The sequence below is a fragment of the Stegostoma tigrinum genome, chromosome 12, assembly GCF_030684315.1.
Source record: "Stegostoma tigrinum isolate sSteTig4 chromosome 12, sSteTig4.hap1, whole genome shotgun sequence".
NCBI lineage: Eukaryota > Metazoa > Chordata > Chondrichthyes > Orectolobiformes > Stegostomatidae > Stegostoma > Stegostoma tigrinum.
In genome coordinates, this window is record NC_081365.1 from 2,459,311 (window position 1) to 2,482,548 (window position 23,238).

Consider the following 23,238-nt stretch of genomic DNA (forward strand, 5'->3'; position numbering starts at 1 on the left):
GTTGGGAATTTAAGGCAGAAATTCAGGGAGCTAGGATGGAAGCTGAGAGCTAGGACGAACAGAGTTGTTGTCTCTGGTTTGTTGCCCGTGCCACGTGCCAATGAGGCGAGGAATAGGGAGGGAGAGGAGTTGAACACATGGCTACAGGGATGGCGCAGGAGGGAGGGTTTTGGATTCTTGGATAATTGGGGCTCTCTCTGGGGTAGGTGGGACCTCTACAAACAAGATGGTCTTCACCTGAACCAGAGGGGTACCGATATCCTGGGGGGGAGATTTGCTAAGGCTATTCGGGTGGGTTTAAACTAATTCAGCAGGGGGATGGGGACCAAAATTGTAGTTCGACGATAGAGAAGGTTGAAAGTAGGGTGGTCCGAAATAAAGTTTCAGGGAAGCAAGATGGCACCGGCAAGCAAGAAGTTGGTTTGAAGTGTGTCTTCTTCAATGCCAGGAGCGTCCGGAATAAGGTGGGTGAACTTGCAGCATGGGTTAGTACCTGGGACTTCGATGTTGTGGCCATTTCAGAGACATGGATAGAGCAGGGACAGGAATGGTTGTTGCAGGTTCTGGGATTTAGATGTTTCAGTAAGAAGAGAGAAGATGGTAAAAGGGGCGGAGGTGTGGCATTGTTGGTCAAGGACAGTATTACAGTTGCAGAAAGGATGTTTGGGGACTCGTCAACTGAGGTAGTATGGGCTGAGGTTAGAAACAGGAAAGGAGAGGCCACCCTGTTGGGAGTTTTCTATAGGCGTCCGAATAGTTCCAGAGATGTAGAGGAAAGGATAGCAAAGATGATTCTCGATAGGAGTGAGAGAGACAGGGTAATTGTCATGGGGGACTTCAACTTTCCAGATATTGACTGGGAACACTATAGTTCGAGTACTATAGATGGGTCAGTTTTTGTCAGGTGTGTGCAGGAGGGCTTCCTGACACAGTATGTAGATGGGCCAACAAGGGGCGAAGCCACATTAGATTTGGTACTGGGTAATGAGCCTGACCAGGTGTTAGATTTGGAAGTAGGTGAGCACTTTGGTGATAGCGATCACAATTCTGTTATGTTTACTTTAGTGATGGAAAGGGATAGGTGTATACCACTGGGCAAGAGTTATAGCTGGGGGAAAGGCAATTATCATGAGATTAGACAAGATTTAGGGAGCATAGGATGGGGAAGGAAACTGCAGGGGATGGGCACATTAGAAATGTGGAGCTTATTCAAGGAAAAGCTCCTATGTGTCCTAGATAAATATGTACCTGTCAGGCAGGGAGGAAGCTGTAGAGTGCGGGAGCCGTGGTTTACGAAGGAGGTGGAATCTCTGGTCAAGAGGAAGAAGAAGGCTTATGTTAGGATGAGATGTGAAGGCTCAGTTAGGGTGCTTGAGGGCTACGAGGTAGCCAGGAAAGACCTAAAGAGAGAGCTCAGAAGAGCCAGGAGGAGACATGAGAAGTTGTCGGTGGATAGGATCAGGGTAAACCCTAAGGCTTTCTATAGGTATTTAAGGAATAAAAGAATGACGAAGGTAAGATTAGGCCCAATCAAGGATAGTAGTGGGAAGTTGTGTGTGGAGTCAGATGAAATAGGGGAAGCGCCAAATGAATATTTTTCAACAATATTCACTCTAGAAAACGACAATGTTGTCGAGGAGTATACTGAGATACAGGCTACTAGACTAGGTGGGGGTGAGGTTCACAAGGAAGAGGTATTAGAAATCCTTCAGAGGGTGAAGATAGATAAGTCCCCTGGGCTGGATGGGATTTATCCTAGGATTCTCTGGGAAGCCAGGGAGGAGATTGCCAAGCCTTTGGCATTGATCTTTAACTCGTCATTGTCTACAGGAATAGTGCCAGACGACTGGAGGATCGCAAATGTGGTTCCCCTGTCTAAGAAGGGGAGTAGAGACAACCCTGGTAATTATAGACCAGTGGGCCTTACCTCAGTTGTTGGTAAAGTGTTGGAAAAGGTTATAAGGGATAGGATTTATAATCGTCCAGAAAAGAATAAATTGATTAGGGATAGTCAGCACGGTTTTGTGAAGGGAAGGTCGTGCCTCACAAACCTTATTGAGTTCTTTGAGAAGGAGACCAAACAGGTAGATGACAGGAAACCGGTTGATATGGTGTATATGGATTTCAGCAAGGCGTTCGATAAGGTTCTCCACAGTAGGCTATTGTACAAAATGCGGAGGAATGGAATTGTGGGAGACATAGCAGTTTGGATGGGAAATTGGCTTGCTGAAAGAAGACAGAGGGTGGTAGTTGATAGGAAATGTTCATCCTGGAGACCAGTTACTAGTGGTGTACCACAAGGGTCGGTGTTGGGTCCACTGCTGTTTGTCATTTTTATAAATGACCTGGATGAGGGCGTAGAAGGATGTGTTAATAAATTTGCAGACGACCCTAACGTCGGTGGAGTTGTGGATAGTGATGAAGGATGCTGTAGGTTGCAGAGAGACATAGATAAGCTGCAGAGCTGGGCTGAGAGGTGGCAAATGGACTTTAATGCAGACAAGTGTGAGGTGATGCACTTTGGTAGGAGTAACCAAAAGGCAAAGTACAGGGCTAATGGTAAGATTCTTAGTAGTGTAGATGAGCAGAGTGATCTCGGCGTCCATGTACACAGCTCCTTGAAAGTTGCCACCCAGGTTGACAGGGCTGTTAAGAAGGCATATACAGTGTTTTAGCTTTTATTAATAGAGGGATCGAGTTCCGGAACCAAGAGGTTATGGCGAAGCTGTACAAAACTCTGGTGCAACCGCACTTGGAGTATTGCGTACAGTTCTGGTCACCGCATTATAAGAAGGATGTGGAAGCTTTGGAAAGGGTGCAGAGGAGATTTACTAGGATGTTGCCTGGTATGGAGGGAAGATCTTATGAGGAAAGGCCAAGGGACTTGAGGCTGTTTTCATTAGAGAGAAGAAGGTTGAGAGGTGACTTAATTGAAACATATAAAATAATCAGAGGGTTAGATAGGGTGGATAGGGAGAGCCTTTTTCCTAGGATGGTGACGGCGAGCACGAGGGGGCATAGCTTTAAATTGAGGGGTGAAAGATATAGGACAGATGTCAGAGGTAGTTTCTTTACTCAGAGAGTAGTAAGGGAATGGAACGCTTTGCCTGCAATGGTAGTAGATTCGCCAACTTTAGGTACATTTAAGTCGTCATTGGATAAGCATATGGACATACATGGAATAGTGTCGGTTAGATGGGCTTCAGATCGATATGACAGGTCGGCACAACATCGAGGGCCGAAGGGCCTGTACTGTCCTGTAATGTTCTATGTTCTCTGTTCTAAACTGGCTTTCTGTAAGAACGCAATGAGTGGTGGATGATGGAAAATATTCAGCCGAGAGTCAGGTCACTCGTGGTATGCCTCAAGGATCTGTTTCGGGACCACTGCTGTTTGTCATTTTTATAAATGACTTGGGCACAGGCATAGGTGGATGGCTTAGTAAGTTTGCAGATGACACTAAAGTCGGTGGAGTGGTGGACGGTGTGGAAGAATGTTGCAGGTTGCAGGAAGACTTGGATAAACTGCAGAATTGGGCTGAAAGGTGGCAAATGGAGTTCAATGCGGATAAATGTGAGGTGATTCACTTTGGGAAGAATAATGGGAAGGCAGAATACTGGGTCAATGGAAAGATTCTTGGTAGTGTGGATGTACAGAGGGACTGTGGTGATTATGTACATAGATCCCTGAAAGTTGCCACCCAGGTTGATAGTGCTGTTAAGGCGGCTTACGGTGTGTTAGGTTTTATTGGTAGAGGGATTGAGTTCCAGAGTCATGAAGTCACGCTGCAACTGTACAAAACGTTAGTGCTGCCTCATTTGGAATATTGCATGTAGTTCTGGTCGCCCCATTACAGGAAGGATGTGGAAGCATTGGAAAAGGTGCAAAGGAGATTTACCAGGATGTTGCCTGGCCTGGAGCGCAGGCCGTATGAAGAAAGGCTGAGGGACTTGGGTCTGTTCTCATTGGAGAGAAGGAGGCTAAGAGGGGATTTCAAAGAGACATACAAGATGATCAGAGGATTAGGTAGGGTGGTCAGTGAGAGTATTTTTCCGAGGATGACGATGTCGGTTTGTACGAGGGGGCATAGCTACAAATTGAGGGGTGATAGATTTAAGACAGATGTCAGAGGCAGGTTCTTCACTCAGAGAGTGGTAAGGGTGTGGAATGCCCTGCCTGCCAATGTAGTTAACTCAGCCACATTAGGTGCATTTAAACAGCCCTTGGATAAGCAGATGGATAATGATGGGATAGTGTAGAGGGAGGGGCTTAGATTAGTTCACAGGTCAGCGCAACATCGAGGGCCGAAGGGCCTGTTCTGCGCTGTATTGTTCTATGTTCTATGTTCTATGTTCTATGTAACACGAGGAAAGGCCACTTTGGATTTGGTGCTTGGCAATGAACTGGGCCAAGTGTTGGACCTGTTGGTAGAAGAGCATTTTGGCATAGGAATGCAAACTGCATGTGCTCGATACGTTTGTCCCTAGCAGGCAGGGAAGATGCGGTTGAATGAGGGAGCCTTGGTTCTTGAGAGAGATCAAACGACTGGTTAAGAGGAAGAAGGAGGGTATTGTAAGATTTAGGAAACAAGGAATGGAAAAAGCTCTAGAGGGATACAAATTATCCAGGAAGGAGCTGAAGAAAGGGCTAAGGAGAGCTATAACGGGGCATGAGAAAACCTTGGCGGATAGGATCAAGGAAAACTTCAAGGCTTTTTACACCTCTGTGCAGAACAAGAGAATGACCGGAGAAAGGGTAGGGCTGATCAAGGATTGTAAAGGGAATTTGTGCATGGAGCCTAAAGAGATTGGAGAGGTCCTTAATGAATACTTTTCTTTAGTATTCACAACTGAGAGGGACCTAGTTATAGAGAAAGACAGTGTGAAACAGGCTGGTAGGCTCTCTCTGATGAAGGGTCTAGGCCCGAAACGTCAGCTTTTGTGCTCCTGAGATGCTGCTGGGCCTGCTGTGTTCATCCAGCCTCACATTTCATTATCCTGGATTCTCCAGTATCTGCAATTCCCATGATCACTGGTAGGCTAGAGGTGGTGAATGTTCATAAGGAATTTTGAGGAAGTTGAAAATAGATAAGTCCCCTGGGTTTGATGGGATTTTTGCAAGGATTTTACAGGAAGAGAGGGATGAGATCGCAGAGTCTTTGGCGACGATCTTTTCGTCCTCACTGTCTATGGGTATAGTGCTGGAAGATTGGAGAAAGGCAAGCGTCATTCCCTTGTTCAAAAAAGGGAATAGGGATAACCCCAGAATTACAGGCCAGTTAGTCTTACGTCAGTGGTGGGCAAATTATTGGGCTCTGAGAGATAGGATTTATGATCACTTGGAAAGGCACAGTTTGATTTGTGATAGTCAGCATGGATTTGTGAGGGGTAGATCGTGCCTCACAAACTTTAGTGAATTCTTTGAAGAGGTGACCAAACACGAGAATGAAGGTAGAGCAGTGGATGTGGTATACATGGATTTAAGTAAGGCATGCGATAAAGTTCCCCATGGTAGGCTCAGGCAGAAAGTAAGGAGGGATGAGACAGGATGAAATGTGTCAGACTGGATTCAGAATTGGCTGAACCTGAGAAGACAAAGGGTGATAGTGGATGGAAAATATTCAACATGGTGCTCAGTTACGAGTGGTGTACCACAAGGATCTGTTCTGGGTCCCCTTCTATTTGTGAGTTTTGTAAATGATTTGGATGAAGGAGTGGAAGGCTGGATTAGTACGTTCGGGGACGATACAAAGGTGGGTTGCATTGTGGACAGTGCAGAGGGCTGTTCTAGGTTACAAAAGGACATTGACAGGATGCAGAGCTGGGCTGAGAAGTGGCAGATGGAATTTAACCCTGAAAAGTGTGAGGTGATTCATTTTGGAAGGACAAACTTGAAAGCAGAATACAGGGTTAACGGAAAGATCCTTGGCAGTGTGGAGGAGCAGAGGGATCTCAGGGTTCATGTCCACAGTTCCCTGAGAACTGCCACCCAGGTGGATAGAGTTGTTAAGAAGGCGTATGGTGTGTTAGCTTTCATTAATAGAGGGATTGGGTTCAAGAGCCGTAATGTTATGCTCCACAAAATCATTGTTCGGCCACATCTGGAGTATTGTGTCCAGTTCTGGTTGCCTCATTACAGGAAAGATGTGGAAGCTTTAGAAAAGGTGCAGAGGAGATTCACCAGGATGTTGCCTGGAATGGAGGGAAGGTCTTAAGAGAAAGGTTTGAGAGAGCTAGGGCTTTTCTCTTTAGAATGACAAAGGATGAGAGATGACCTGATAGAGGTGTACAAAATGATCAGAGGTTATAGATAGAGTAGACAGCCAGAGACTTTTTCCTAGAGTGGAGGTAACTGTTACAAGGGGACATAGTTTTAAAGTGAGTGGAGGTAGATATCGGGGAGACATCAGAGGTAGGTTCTTCACTGAGAGAGTGGTAGGGACGTGGGATAAATTGCTGGAGAGGGTAGTGGAGTCGGCCTCATTGGGGACATTTAAGCATCTATTAGACAGGCATATGGATGATAGTATAACGTTGGGGTGGAGGTTAGATAGACCTTAGGATTAGTGTAAAAGTTCAGCACATCATCGTGGGCTGAAGGGTCTGTACCGCGCTGTACTGTTCTGTGTTCTCTTCCACCTATCTGCTCCTCCCACCTCACTGACCAATCCCTACCACTTGCTACCTGCACTCATCCGTCACTATCCTACCTATCTTTCCCAGCTCCACCCCTCCTCTCTCTATTTATTTCTGTGTCCAATTTCTGAAGAAGAGTCCTGACCCGGAACGTCAGCTTTCCTGCTCCTCTGATGCTGCCTGGCCTGCTGCGTTTCTCCAGCTCCACGCTGGGTTATCTCATCCTCAAGCAGCTTAGGAAATTCAGCATATCCATAAGGACCCTCACCAATGTTTACAGATGCACCATTGAAAGCATAATGGTCTGGTAGAGCAATTGGTCTGCCCCGGGCCATAAGAAACTAGACAACAATGCCTTATTTCACCTGTGTATCAGCTCATCTCTATGTTACCTCTACATCTGGCCCTTCCAATACACATCTGGTTGGGGACCTTCAAACTTCAGCTCAAAAAAAATTCCATGTCTCATGTCTAAACTTGAACTGGGCCCTGTTCATCTGTTTGACGAGAGGGCAAGAATTTTAAAATCAAGATAGAAACTAATGTGGGTCAAAGGACAGGTTTTTCTTCAGATGCTTGTTTCTGGGATGTGAATGTTGCTTGTAAGCCAGCATATGTTTTGCCTTCTTGCAAACACTCTTCACCAACATCAGATTTTGGTATTTCTTCCATATTAGCCCACAGATGGTAGAGGTTCTTATTGAGACAAGTATCTGGAAGTTTATGAATAACCAATGTGCATTTAAATAACCTCGCAGTCTTAGATATACAATTAAGATAATAAAATGTGAGGCTGGATGAACACAGCAGGCCAAGCAGCATCTCAGGACCACAAAAGCTGACGTTTCGGGCCTAGACCCTTCATCAGAGAGCTTAGATATACAATTGTCTGGTTTATATATAAAAAACTTTGAATCAATCCTTTTGGGCAATTTATGATGGGACTTGAACGCAGACTCGCTGGCCTGAAGATAAAGACATTGTGACTGCAACACAAGGCCCTCAACCCGAACATTCACAGAGGACCCAAACTTTCCAGCATAGGCCTCACTGAAATAAATGCACCTTATTCTTTTGGGCCCCATCGTCTGCCTTATTTTCATCAACCTGCTCAGACTTGCTGTGATACATCTCTGGGGCTGGTGGGACTCGAACCCAACTCTTCAGGATCTGAGGTAGGGACACAATGATGCCACATTGCCCTCAGCCTTAAACCGTTATTTTAATAAACATATGGATGACTTGCTGCCTATCTGAAGGATTGTTGGGCTGATTGGCTCACTGACTGACTGACTAACTTATTTACTGAGTTAACAGAGACAAAAATGGAGGCCTCTGACACCACAGCATCACATGATAGGATGTTGACTGGCCAACTTAAAGGTACAGTGCCCTTCTGAGATATGTACAATCATATAATAACAACCTTAGCAATTGATCTTTTAGACACTAGCCTCATATGCAGCTCCCATCCATCTCTGATCATTAGCAGCCACATGCTGGTCTTTGAAATACCGTCACAAATTACTTTTCTCTCCTTCCTCAAAGTCCACCTTCCACTCAGCTTCATTCTTCCGAAAAGCGCCTTCTTCATCTTGATATTGATTTCATTTGATTGTGTCTCTGTTCAGCACCTGGGAATGCTCTTTAACATTAAAGGCATTATATAAATTGTAAGTTGTTGTTGATGTTATTGGCAACCTTTATAATGAGTGAAAGATGTGTTACTCAGACAGTTATAGTTATGAGCCTAATAATGAGGATACAACACCCTGGAGTCTTCAGTAATTGAAGATTAATCTCCGGGATGCTGCTGGGAGCAACCCAGGAGAAAAACCAATGGAGCAGTAAACAAAATTGTTCCTTTTTAATTTTCTTTGAAGCCTTTTTTATTAGTCATAATTCACTGTTTGATTGACAGGGAAGAACCATTCAAAGACAGTTAATGACACATTGGTAATGCCACCGTATTAGTATTCGAAAGCTCCAAACTAGTGTTCTGGGAACATTGATTCATCAAGGCACACAAAGAAATTTCAACTCAATAAAAATCTGGAATTAAATGTTCAAGACTGTACAATCATTGTTGTAAAAGCCCATCTGGTTCATTATGGAAGGAAATCTGCTTTGTTACTGTCAACCAGCCTTTCGAAATGGCCAAGAGGGCCAATCCCTTCAAGGGAAATGAGGCAAGGGCAACAAATGCTGGACTTTCCAGTGATGCCTACACCCTGTAAAGCAATAAAGAGAACAAAATGAAGAAAACTGTCCTTCTTCCAGTTGGTGTGGGATTGGGCACAGCATGGATTGACATGGTGACCAATAGTGAGAGTTTGGAGGCAGGAGGTTATGTGATAAAACTTTTAGATATGACTTCAACCAAAGTTGGGAACTGTTGAGAGAGGATTGTAAGTGATTTAATTCAGGTCAGAGTGTGCAGCAGAAGGAGGTGGGTTGTTGTGACATACAGTTGAAGGGAAATGGGTTTTCTTTCTGTAACATTGTTGAAGACCCAGTTACGAATGCTGACCCAGTAGAGCAGATAGCAAAGCGTTGCTGTGAAACCACCATTTAAGTTTTGCATTGTGAACACAGTGAACACGTTACCAAACCACATTGTTTTCCAGAACATTCCATAACAAATACAAGAGGTTCACTGACCTTTGCTCTTGGTCTTCGTTGCAACCACTGGAAGGATAAAGAGCGAGAGCAATGGGTAAAGAAAACAGACAAAGATGAAGAATTAGTCTGATGTTTGTTTAGTGACAGCACAAAGAAACTGTACCTTTATATTGTACTGACTGCCAAGCAGCCTGACAGTGGATTTACTGAAGAATAGGTACAATTTCCTTGACACTGTTTTGAAGCAAGCAACTATAGTAAGTGACTATATGGAATAGAATACACATTACACATTGTAGCTCAGATCACTCAATGACCCCATCACTGGTGGTACGGGACTAAGATTGAGAAATGTTTCTTGGGTTGAGATATTCACGGATGGGGAACAAAGGTGGGGAAAGGCCTGTCGTTGTGTGATTGAACCAAAGACTGATTGGAAGACTGAATGTGTTGAATTGAGTTGAAATGTGAACACATATCAGGGACTTCACAAACCCCAACCTTCCCCCAACTCCCCACTCAACACAACGTCTCGCATTCACACTGCCAGGAACACACCCACACACACCTCCACACGTCCCCTGACCTAAACACCCACACATGTACCAACTGAAATCTACCCAAACATATACCCACACACACTCTCACCCATCCACACTGACATACACATCCACAAACTCCCAACACACCCACTCATAGACCCACACATGCTCACTGGCCACATACCAACACAGCCCGTCACATAGACAACCACACCCTACCATACAACTACATACCCCACCACACACACACACACATACACACACACACACACACACACACACACACACACACACACACGCACACACACACGCACACAGCCACACCCACACACATGCACCCATGCACACACGCACCCACGCACCCATGTGCACACACACATGCACCCACACACATGCACGCACACACACATGCATACACACACACACACACACACACACACACACACACACACACACTCTCTCTCTCTCTCTGTGCTGCCGACAGACCAAGCCTACCCACCCAGCAGGGGGACAGGGTGACAGGAACAGAGAAGGTCACTCCTCCTTGCACAGTAAGTGTCAAAAATGGAGATGGGCTGATAATAGCTTCAAGACTGAAGCCTCACTTTCATCTCAGAATACAAGGAAATGCTTCATTCTCACCAAACCCATTATCACAACAGAGCTTTACAGAAACAATCGCTGCCTCAAACCACATTTGATGAGGTCATTTTCCATAAAATTAGGTTTTACAGAAAAAGCTCACACACATTAATTTTAAAAATGAAAGTTAGAAAGATGCAATATTACATTATTTGCATAATGTGTTTATCCTGGGTTAAATTCTGCTTTCAAACAGCCAAGAAAGGAGTGAGATACAGGTATTTTAATTGGTGATTATTAACATTTGTAGATGAAAGTTGAGAATTAAAAGTACAAGCAAAAGAGGTGAGTGATTAGTTGCTTTCTTTTGTTAATGTCATGTTCATATCCACCGGATTTGCTGGGACAAGGTCTGGAAGGAATAGGACCTCTCGCCATACGGCATTCCCACAGGACATTCCCAAGATGACATTCCACATTAAGCAGAGGTTCACCTGCACATCTGCCAATGTGGTATACTGCATCCACTGTACCCGGTGCAGCTTCCTCTACATTGGGGAAACCAAGCGGAGGCTTGGGGACCGCTTTGCAGAACACCTCCGCTCAGTTCGCAACAAACAACTGCACCTCCCAGTCGCAAACCATTTCCACTCCCCCTCCCATTCTCTTGATGACATGTCCATCATGGGCCTCCTGCACTGCCACAATGATGCCACCCGAAGGTTGCAGGAACAGCAACTCATATTCCGCCTGGGAACCCTGCAGCCATATGGTATCAATGTGGACTTCACCAGTTTCAAAATCTCCCCTTCCCCCACTGCATCCCTAAACCAGCCCAGTTCATCCCCTCCCCCCACTGCACCACACAACCAGCCCAGCTCTTCCCCCCCACCCACTGCATCCCAAAACCAGTCTAACCTGTCTCTGCCTCCCTAACCGGTTCTTCCTCTCACCCATCCCTTCCTCCCACCCCAAGCCGCACCCCCAGCTACCTACTAACCTCATCCCACCTCCTTGACCTGTCCGTCTTCCCTGGACTGACCTATCCCCTCCCTACCTCCCCACCTACACCCTCTCCACCTATCTTCTTTACTCTCCATCTTCGGTCCGCCTCCCCCTCTCTCCCTATTTATTCCAGTTCCCTCCCCCCATCCCCCTCTCTGATGAAGGGTCTAGGCCCGAAACGTCAGCTTTTGTGCTCCTGAGATGCTGCTTGGCCTGCTGTGTTCATCCAGCCTCACATTTTATTATCTATTCCCACAGGACTGCCTGGATTCAAGCTACAAAGTACAATTCAAACCCACAAACTTCCAGAGTCAGAGAGTGGTCAAACTGATGAAGAATATGGTTCGTATTTCAGGTGCTGTGTACGGAGACACAAACTCAGATCGAGAATTGATGACAGACAGGAAGCAGAGGGTGGGAATAAATAGGTCTTTTTCCGAGTGGCAGGAAATGACAGATGGGATGCTGCGAGGATCAGTGCCAGTGGCCCAGCTTTTCATGGCGTTTATCTAAATGAACTGGAGGAGGGAACCAAAAGCAACATTTCCAAGTTTTCTGATGACACAAAACAGTCCAGGATTGTGAGTTGCGAAGAGGGTGCAAGGAGACCTCAAGGTGATTCAGACAAATTGAGTGAGTGGGTAAACACATGGGCAGATGCAGTACAATCAGTGTGAAAACTAGAAAGGCAGAGTTTTATTGAAATGGTAATATGTTGAGGGATGTAGATGTACAAAGAAATCTCGGCGTTGCTCTACACCAATCACTGCAGGTGCAGCAGCAATTAGGAAGACGAACGGTATACTGACCTTCGTTGTGAGAGGGTTAGGGTTTAGAAACAGTGATGTCTTATTGCAGTTATACAGAGCCTTAGTGAGGCTGCACCTGGAGTATTGTGTATTGTTTTGGTTTCCTTCCTGAAGACAGGGTAGATATTTTTAATCATCCTGTTTGGGGACGTGACTGCACACCTCTGGGATAGATGGCACTTGAACTTAGGCCCATTCGCCTAGAGGGAGGGGCACTACCATGACCCACAAATACCCAATGAGAAGAAGCTGTGCTTGCTCATGACGGAGTGCTATGGTGGGGGGGGGGGGGTGGATTCACTCAGCTAATACTGGGGATGGCAGGACTGTCCTATGAGGAAAGGTTGGTTTCACTGGGCCAGTATTCACTACAATTTAGAAACAGGATTGGACAGATTAAGTGCAGGGAGGATGTTTCCCTGTGGGTGGGGATTCTAGAACCAGGGGGCACAGTCCCTGGATACGGAGGGTAGGCCATTTAGGACTGAGATAAGGAAAAATATTTTATACAGGGGATGGTAGAGAAATCCAAAGGTTGACCACTTGGCAAAGGCCAAGTCCCTGAATTTATTCAAGAAAGAGTTAGATACCGTTTCAGGTTTGAAAGGCACCAAGGGGTATATGGAGAGAAAGTGGGAATTTCACATTGAGATAGAGGATCAGCCATGATCACATTGAATGGCTGAGCAGCCTCAGAGGGTCAAATTAATTCATATGGAGAGTCACAGAACTGTACAACATAAACAGACCCTTCGGTCCGACTTGTCCATGCCAACCAGATATCCTAAATAAATCTAGCTCCATTTGCCACCATTTAGCTCATATCCTTCTAAACCATTCCTATTCACATGCCCATCTAGGTGTCTCTTAAATATTGCAACTGTACCGGCCTCCATCACTTCCTCTGGCAGCTCATTCCAGACACACACCACCCTCTGTGCGAACAAGTTGCCCCTTAGGTCCCTTTTAAATCTTTCCCCTCTCATCTTAAACCTTTGCCCTCTAACTTTGGACTCCCACACACCAGGGAAAAGATCTTGGCTGTTCAGTCTATCCATGGCCCTCATGATTTTATAAACCTCTATATGGCCACCCCTCAGTCTCTGATGCTCCAGGGAAAATAGCCCCAGCCTATGCAGTATCTCCCTGTAGCTCAAACCCTCCAACCCTGGCAACATCCTTGTAAATCTTTTGAACTCTTTCAAGTTTCACGACATCCTTTTTATAACTGGGAGACTAGAATTGCACACAGTATTCCAAAAGTGGCCTAACCAATGTCCTGTACAGATGCAACATGACCTCCCAACTCCTGTACTCAATGCACTGACCAAATAACTGTAACATACACCTTCCTCACTGTCCTATCTACCTGGGAGTCCACTTTCAAGGAGCTATGAGCCTGCACGCCAAGGTCTCTTTGTGCAGCAACACTCCCAGTTCTGAGGAAGGGTCACTGGACCCAAAATGTTAACTCTGCTTTTTTCACAGATGCTGCCAGACCTGTTGAGCTTTTCCAGCTACTTCTGTTTTTGTTCCTGATTTATAGCATCCGCAGTTCTTTCAGTTTTTATTTTAACACTCCCTTGGACCTTACCGTTAAGGATATAAGTCCTGCCCTGATTTACCTTTCCAAAATGCAGAACCTCACATTTATCTAAATTAAACTCCATCTGCCTCTCCTCAGCCCATTAGACCATCTGCTGAAGGTCCCATTGTACTCTGGGGCAATCTCCCTGGCTGTCTACTGCATCTGTAATTTTGGTGTCATGTAAAAACTTACTAACCATACCCGCCACGTTCACATCCAAATCATTTATATGTGGCCTGCTCCCATTCCCAAGCAGGGATTTGGACAATTAGTGCCACAGATTAATTCAGACGCTTTGTTTAACAAACATTTACTTTCTTGATCAACACGAACAAATTGCCTGACATCACTCCAACACAATCATTTCGTTGACACTTGGGGCAGTACAAGCTTGGGGGTTAAACCTTTAATTGCAATCTTAAAATTCCTATTCTGTCCCTAAACAGCTGCAGTTCAGTGTCAGGTCCCTTGGCTAAGAATCAACCACAGTTTCCCTTCTCCAGCTACATAGCTGCAGAGCCAATGGGATCACACCCAAACAGCCCTCACACGTGCAACATCCCCTTTAAGAGGCCCTCATTCACAGTCACTGGAGAATCTTAAAGGGACCATTTCCTGCACAAAACTGGCTGTGTACAGGAAACAGAATTGAGTGGGTTCATTGATTTTGGTCCAGGGCCCATTCCAGAACATGAGCAGATGAACCATACTGACCCTCTGACTGAATTTCTGATGGAGCTTAGCACTGCCTTTCATTAAATGTCAGACTCAGTCAATGTCCATCCTCCATAGAGAACGGAAGTGGTTTCTCCACACTAACTGAAGAGAAGCACGATCCTCCCCAAATCTAAAGCAGCTGAGCTGGACATCACCTCAGCAACAGGAGGTTGCTGTTCACCTATTGGCTGCCATGCTTCACCGAAATACAAACCTGCCGACACCATAAAAAATTACTTTATTGATGGAGAACACTTCAGAGTATCATAAGGACACTAAAATTACTGTCAATCTGTGAGTTAGTTTGTTAATATTAAATTTGGGATTGATGCACGTTTGTCAAACAAAAGTATTAACGGATGTTGGCCAAAGAGAGGTAATAGGAGCTAGTCCACAGATCAGCCATGATCTCATTGAGTGGCAGAACAGTATTGGGGGGCTGAATGGCCTATTCTTGTCACTGTGCTCCTATGAGTTTAATTTGTTGTCCATGCTCACCAAGCACAGGTAGCACAATAGTAATGTCATTGGATAAGTAAACCAGATTACGGAGTAATTTCAAACCCCACCATAGAAGATGGTGGGGGCTGAGTTTAATTCATTACAGTCTGTGACTGAATAAAAAGGTTTGCTTTAGCAATAGTGACCATCACAACTTAATTGTTGTCAATCTTGTCTGGTTCACAAAGTGCCTGGCTGATAGGCCTCTTTCTGGCCCAGCAAGTTCTAAGGAGGGCAATAAATATGGGGCTACCTAACTAAACGGGAGGACAAAAATTACACAGCTAGCCCAGCACCATGAAGACAGGCAACCACGAGTACACATGATTAATGTTGTAAAATATCCCAAAGTGCTTCACAGAAGTGTTATTAAGCTTCATTTGGGAAGATTTTCAGGCAGGGGAACAAAAGCTTGGTCAAAGAGAGTTGTAAGTTCCTGTCATAGAATTACTGAGCTGAAGGAACAAGCAACAGGCAGCGAGAAAACCAAACAACTGTGGATGCTGGGAATCAGAAACAAAAACAGAAATTATTGGAAAATCTCTGGCAGCATCTGAGGAGTGAAAGCAGAGTTAATGTTTTGGGTCCAGTGACCCCTCCTCAGAACAGCAGACAGTAACATTGCTAATGTCAGTGTGATGAAGGTCTGGGAATATAAGAGAGGCCAGAATTGGAGAAGTGTAGATATGTTGGAGGGTTGCGATGCTGGAAGAGGTTACAGAGGTGATGACAACAAAAACAAGTTGAGAAAGTTTAAATCAAAGTGTTACTGGTTGAAGTTAATGTGGGCCAGCAAGCCCAGGGAGTAATGGGTGAACAGCATTCAGTGTGAGGTAGCATATGGGTAACTGAGATTTCAATGAAGAGCTCTGAGAGAGCTCAGAAATGGTGCAGCTCAGAACAAATTGCTGAAGACTGCGTTTGGGAACAATGTACTTCCAGCCACAAAAACAAAGTATTGTCATGAAAATCGTTAAACTGCAAACCAGTCCCTTTATTGCATACTCATTGTTTTGTTTGCTTTGTTATCATTAGATTGAGCTATACAGACAGCTGTTACCTTCCATTATGTAACAGCCCAGATTCTACAAAGGGCTAATGTTCATCCAGGCAGGTAATGGCTGCCAAAGGGAATACAAATTTTCACTTCATACGGTACATTGTGCTGATTGATGGCCCCGAAGGCACAGCAAATCCCCTTCAGCCATCACCCCTGTGTTCGCTGACTCCTCTTTCAAGAAAACTTCAATTTCAAAATTTTTATTCTTGTTTTCCTCGGCCCTGCAGTCTTCTGAGGAATCTCAGCTCCTCCAATTCTGATTTCTTCAGCGGTCCTGATTCCAAGTGACAGCCATCCTTTCAGTTGCCAGGGCCCTGAGTTCTGGAATTCCTTCCCTAAACCTTCACGTCTGTGATTGGGTTTTCAGTGACTTGTTCTAATATTTTCTGTTGTGGCTCACTGTCACAGTTTATACGAGAATACAACTGTTTGGTATCTTTTCACTTTAAGGCTGTTAAGTAAATACCACGTTGTTCAAAATATAACTATAGGATACCCATCCCCTGGAAACTAACTAATCCAAAATTTTCCCAATGTGGTAACAACAGCCTGTTCTTTCAATGCCATAACCCTGCAATTTTCTTCCTGTCCATTCCTATGGTTTGTGTCTCTCTGTGGGAAACTGAAAGGGTAATTTGTCTGACCCCAGCAAACAGTGATTCAGATCAACTTCAAATCAACTGTGAAATCCCAGCTAACAGCCCTGTAAACACCAGGAGATGAAATTAAACAATAATAATAAAAAAGCAATAAGTCGCTTGTAATAACCAGTTTCCTTTCATCTGCCTCCTTACTGATGTAGTCTTTCAGTACTTCTGTACTGCCTGAACACGGCCTGCATGGCTAAAAGCAGCAGAAAGTAGTCAGGAGCAAATTGAAAGTGACAGCTTTACCTCAGTATCTTGTAAAGATAAGAGATCACATTGTTGGCCAGTATAGGCAAGGAGTCCCATGACTGAAGATAGAAATGTTTCTATTTATCCAGCCGGCCTCTGTCATGTTTTTATTTCAATCACTTTCATTCAGGTTTGAGGCAAAATTACATTTTATTGGTGGTCATTCTTCGTGTTCAAAATTATTTGATTTCAAAAAAGTAAAACTGGATTAAAGATCTCTTTGCGGCAGGGATTTGTCCCCAGTTATCACATTAAGCAACTGCTAGCCTCATGTCACACCCATGGTGGTGGATCTCTCCTCCATCAAACTGTTCAGCAGCTATTTCTGCCATATCATTCACATCCATTTGTTAGGAGCACACAGGACAAACATCAACCTCCAATCATACCTCATCGACAAATACTGCTATCAGCTTGCTCTGTTCCCCACGTCCCATACACGCACCTCTCACTATCTCTCCCAAAATGTGTTCACACTGAAATCAACCCACAGAACACACAACTGAGTAACTTCTACTGGGAATGAACTTCTCGCAACTCTTGAATAGATTCTCTCCTTGACTGACTCCGTAATATCCAAAATTATGTATATAAATGACCCGAACCCCTTGATTAGATTCCAGTCTGTAACTCACCCCCAGGTATCTTTTATTCTATGTATAAGCCCACTTGAACCCCTCAATTACACTCCAGTCTGTAATCCCCTCCTAGATATCTTTTATTCTGTATATAAACCCTAGAATTTCTTGGATTAGATTCCAGTCTGTAATTTATTCCCAGGTACCTGTTATTTTATATGCATATCCTCCCAAACCTATCAAACATATGTCAGTCTTTAACCTGGAGCTTCCGCACCCCACAACCCTGAACAATGATGAGATCACAAACTCTAGTTCTGTTCTGGTTACCTATAATCCTTGGCCCTTCCTCCTTCCACACTTATGACAACTTTGCAGTATCATTAGCAGACAACTGGTCCTCACCCATGTCACTAAGTTTACAAATTCGACATCTGCTTCATTTTTTTAAACCCCTGGATTTACCCTATGTGTTTAAAGATTGCTTATCATAGAATCCTTACAGTGTGGAAACAGGACCTTCGGCCCAACAAGCCCAGACCAACCCTCAGAGCATCCCACCCAGACCCATCCCCCTATAACCCACCTAACCTACACATCCCTATGTACAACTTAGCATGGCTAATCCACCCAACCTGCACATCTTTGGCTTATGCATCATGCAGCCTCCAAGACTTTTAAATATAGCATCTCATGATTTAAGTTATCTCTTGAACAATCTCTTCACCTTCCAGTGTTCACATTGACATTGGAAACACCTGTGTAAATGATGTCACTTAACTATCTTCAACGCAAGGTGTGTGTAATTGCACTGCGAAACAGGAACATTGGCAGAGTCTTGATAAGTAGAGAAAAGAAATGATCGAAAAGTGAAAAAAGGTACGTATTTATACAGCGCCTTACATAACTTTAGGATGTCCTAAAGTGCTCTGCAGCCAATGAAACACTTCTGAGCTAGTTACATTCAGGCTGCAGGAAACAGAGCAGCTAATTTGCACTCAACAAACTTTCAACAAACAGTAACGGTATAATACATCAAACCAGCTCTACTGCTCATTATTAGGCAAGAAATCTGATCATGTTCAATAAAGTACCATGCGATCTTTTAAATCCACTGGACAGTCAGATATAGTCATGGAGCTGTACAGCATGGAAACAGAACCTTCGGTCCAACCCATCCATGCTGATCAGATATCCCAAATTAATCTGGTTCCATTTGCCAGCATTTGGCCCATATTCCTCTAAACCTCCCTATTCATGTACCTATCCAGATGTCTTTTAAAAGCTGTAATTGTACCAGCCTCCACCACTTCCTCTGGCAGCTCATTCCATACACGCACTACCCACTGCGTGAAAATGTTACCCCTTAGTTCCCTTTTAAATCTTTCCCCTCTCATCTTAAACCTATCCCCTTTAGATTTGGACTGCCCTAACCTGGGGAATACACCAGTCCATGCCCCTCATGAAAAACCTCTATAAGGTCACTCCTCAGCCTCTGTTGCTCCAGGGAAAATAGCCCCAGCCTATTCAGCGCCTCCCTATAGCTCAAACCCTCCAACCCTGGCAACATCCTTGTGAATGCTTTCCGAACCCTTTCAAGTTTCACAACATCCTATAGCAGGGAGATCAGAACTGAACACAGTATTCCAAAAGTGGCCTAACTACTATCCTGTACAGCTGCAAATGGCCCTCCCAACTCCTATACTCAATGTACTGGCCAATAAAGACAGGTGCACCAAACAATATCTTCACTGCCCTGAGGCATCAGTTTAATATTGCACCTAAAAGATATTCTCTGCTCCTCAGCACTGCCTCCTGGGATTGTCTACGATGATCATGTGTTCAGATCTCTGAAAACCATAACAGTGTGCTTCTGGGGGGCATGTGCTGCCCAGTGAACCAGCTGAAAAACTGGGACATTCTGTCATGAAATGCACATCAACCAAATATTTAATCCGTTAATATAGACAGTAATACATTCAGAAGTATTATTAAACTTGATATAAATGATGTCAGTTGGTGTGGTGAAAGCTCTAATGTCCTCTTGGGTTCATACTCAGATTTAAATCATGCTCCCCATCATTTAATGATGTTTTGAAACAGACTGCTTGAGACATTGGGAAACTGTTGCTGGTTCTTTCTGTGTGCAGAGTGCACTGAACAGGGTTCATAAAAAAGAGAATGTCAATTGCTGTTGTACTAAATTAGCATTTTATTCTCCAAAAGCACAGTGAGCTGTTATCCTAATGAGCAAAGGGAGAACCTGAGCTGAAAGAGGAATTTTGCCATCGTTGATCTTTTTTTGTCAGTTAATTAAATCTTCACATGTACAAAAAAAAACACAGGGAGCTGTATTTTGGGGATTGGTAACTGATTTTGTGGTTTTGATCTCCTTCATTTCAATGGTAACAAGGAGTTTTGTTTAAGAAAAGTGATTATAGCCCAAAGACACAGTTTGAAAATGTAAATTTCATGTTTCTGGGCACAATCATCCTAACATTGAGTTAAGGCACCTAGTGGCAGCTAAAATGTTCCAAGATGCTTGAATTAAGCCCTAGCAAATTCTTTAACTAATAACTGCAGTTTTACAATATAACAGCCTCTGACAACATTATGCCCTTCATTCATTTTATGCTTCATTTTCTTAGTAATTAGCAGCTGTTTTCATGTCAAATTCTCCATTTCAAACAGGCAAAATTAAAATCACTAACACCACGACAGCTAACTTCTCAATAAATTACAACATTTAGGAAGCTCATGTTGATTATCCTGTACAGACAATCCAAAGTTTTATTTTCACAGAAATGAAGCATCTCTGTTATCTCGCAGTGGTATGCATTCAGATTGCAGTGCATCACTATCTATTACCTACATACACCAACATAGAATGCAATACATTATAAACTGCTGTTTAGTTTGGAATGTACAGCATCTGTAGAAATGCCAGACAATTCTTCAGCTTTCCAAAACAAATTGCTTCGATGGACAACGCATCCACTTTGCTGCAACAGAAACTGCTGGATAAACTGAACAGAAAAACAGTGACCATCTGGCAGTGCAGCGGCTCAGTGGTTAGCACCAGTACCTCACAGCACCAGGAATCTGGGTTTGATTCCACCCTTGTGCAACTATCTGTGTGGAGTTTATACATTCTCACTGCTTCCTCTGGGTGCTCTGGTTTTCTCCCACAGTCCAAAGATGTACAGGTTAGGTAATAGTGTAAAAATGAACTGGGTGGCATGCTTTTTGGGTGGTCAGTGGAGACTCAATGGGTTGAATGGCCCCCTTCTGCGCTATAGGGATTTTAGGATCTGGAACCCAATGCGAACTGTTCAAAGATTTATTGCAACAGGAGCTCGCTCTTTCAGTGGGGCAGGATCATGCAAGTGATTGATGGGCATGGTGTAGATGAAGCTTTACTCTGTATCTAATCCTGTGGTGTACCCATCCAGGGATTGCTGGAAGGGGGTACATGGGAACATCACTGCCTCCACGCCACTCACCATCCTGATTTGAAAATATATTGCTATTCCTTCACCGTCGTTTCATCAAAATCCAGGAATTCCCTCCCTAATGGCTTTGTGAGTCAACCCACAGCACATGAGCTGCAGCGGTTCAAGAAGGCAGCTCACGCCTACCTTCTCAAGGGGCAACTAGGGATGGGCAAAAAATGCTGGCCAGCCAGGAACACTGATGTCCCACAAGTCAATAAATATTTTCTAAAAAATGGTGCAGAGTGCGCTTTATTTTATTTCTAACCTCTGTTGGACAATTAAGCATTTTGCTACAAAATATAACTGACATGAAGTGCTGTCATTGAAAGGTAAGTAATAGGTCTCAGGTAGAATGCTATGTTTTTCTCTCTCACCAATACTTTGACCTGTTTAATAGTTTCTAGATTAATTGAAAACAGAGCTGCTGTAAGTGCTGCCATACATTAAACAAATGCTACATCAATGGATCTCTGTCACCGTTCTTGTTTTATTAATTCTGAAATGCCTTTCAATCTCCCCTAAGATAGGTCTGCCTCATTTTACATGGCAACACACAATTTTTCATTCAGACAAGGAGTCATTTTCTCATTTCATGCCCCTTTCCAAAAATCACTTTTTGAGCCCTGATGCCGAAATAATTGCCCCAGAGGGACCAGTAAAATCTGACACAAAATGTTCAGGCAACCCTTTGAAGATGTGCCTGAGCTCCCTATTGATCGAGTACTGAAAAGCAAGTTGCTCTTCATCAGTTATTTTACTGATTCTGGTTTGAGTTATGCCACAAGGCATAAAGGCAAATCTCCTGTAGGATTACAGATGTCAATAATGAAACCGGATTGCATATCAATTACTGAACAAGCACACGGTCCTGAGTGAATATTCCGTTGTCACATTTCACCTGTTCTCCTGCATTCCAATGCCTTACAACTAAATCGACCATCCAGCCTTGAGGGTACAGTCAGAATGCGGAGTGGTTGCAGGCAGGCTCTCCTGATGGGATCACTCATCTCAAAGATGTATTGTCTGTCATCCAGCATCTTACCACCTTGGTTGCTATTGATGCTCCTAGCACTCAATCAGCTCCTTCTCAGTTCAATGTAGCCCCCAGTGTCATCTCCAGGCTGCAGTGTCCTATTCAGCCAGCTGGTGTTGGGTTAAATTCTGCAGCTTCTCTCTTCTTTATGTAGGAGAGGTTTGCATGGCTACCTGCCCAGGTAGGCGATCACAGTTACCTGCCCAGGAAGGCAATCACCATTACAAGCCCAGGCAGGTGATCTCAGTTACCTGGATCAGCGTTACCTGCCCAGGGAGGTGATCACAGTTACGTGACCAGGTGGGCGATCACCGTTACCTGCCCAGGAAGGCGATCACAGTTACCTGCCCAGGGAGGCGATCACAGTTACGTGACCAGGTGGGCGATCACAGTTACCAGCCCAGGAAAGCAATTACAGTTATCTGCCCAGGTCGGGGATCACCATTACCAGCCTAGGAAGTCGATCACAGCTACCTGCCCAGGAAGGCGATCACCATTACCTGCTCAGGGAGGCAATTACAGTTACCTGCCCAGGAAGGCGATCACCGTTACCTGCCCAGGTAGGCAATCACCATTACCTGCCCAGGTAGGAGATCACAGTTACCTGCCCAGGGAGGCGATCACTATTACCTGCCCAGGAAGGCGATCACCGTTACCTGCCCAGGGAGGCGATCACAGTTACCTGCCCAGGAAGGCGATCACCGTTACCTGCCCAGGAAGGCGATCACCGTTACCAGCCCAGGAAGGCGATCACCGTTACCTGCCCAGGAAGGCGATCACAGTTACCTGCCCAGGTAGGCAATCACCGTTACCTGTCCAGGTCAGACAAGATCATCACTACTGCTTTGACTCCATTCTCAGCCAGTTGGCCTGTTCTGAATTGTTTTAGGAACAACAAACATGATTGTGTAGGCCATTCAGCCCTTTGAGGCAACACTGCCCATTCAATATGATCACAGCTGATCATCCAACTCCGTTTCTCCATTCCCACTTGCTCCCTGCACCATTTGTGTCCTTTTCTGCCAATGGAGTTTAGACCTTAAGATATAGGAACAGAAGGAGGCCATTCAGCCCATTGAACTTGCTCCGCTATTCAACGAGAATCACTGTTGATCTGATAATCCTTAACTCCACCTTGCTTGCTTTGCCCCATAAACCTTAATTCCTCCCTGATTA

General features: G+C 44.5%; 1 protein-coding gene across 2 annotated transcripts in view; it reads right to left on the reverse strand.

Annotated features, from left to right (window-relative positions):
* Positions 1–23,238, reverse strand: part of cadm2b (cell adhesion molecule 2b) — an 881,902-nt gene that overhangs the window by 483,678 nt on the left and 374,986 nt on the right. For both annotated transcript variants that reach the window (XM_059650079.1, XM_059650078.1), the window contains exon 2: positions 9,297–9,323. In XM_059650079.1, coding sequence (XP_059506062.1) covers positions 9,297–9,323 — 27 coding nt within the window. The remainder of the gene's footprint in view (positions 1–9,296; positions 9,324–23,238) is intronic.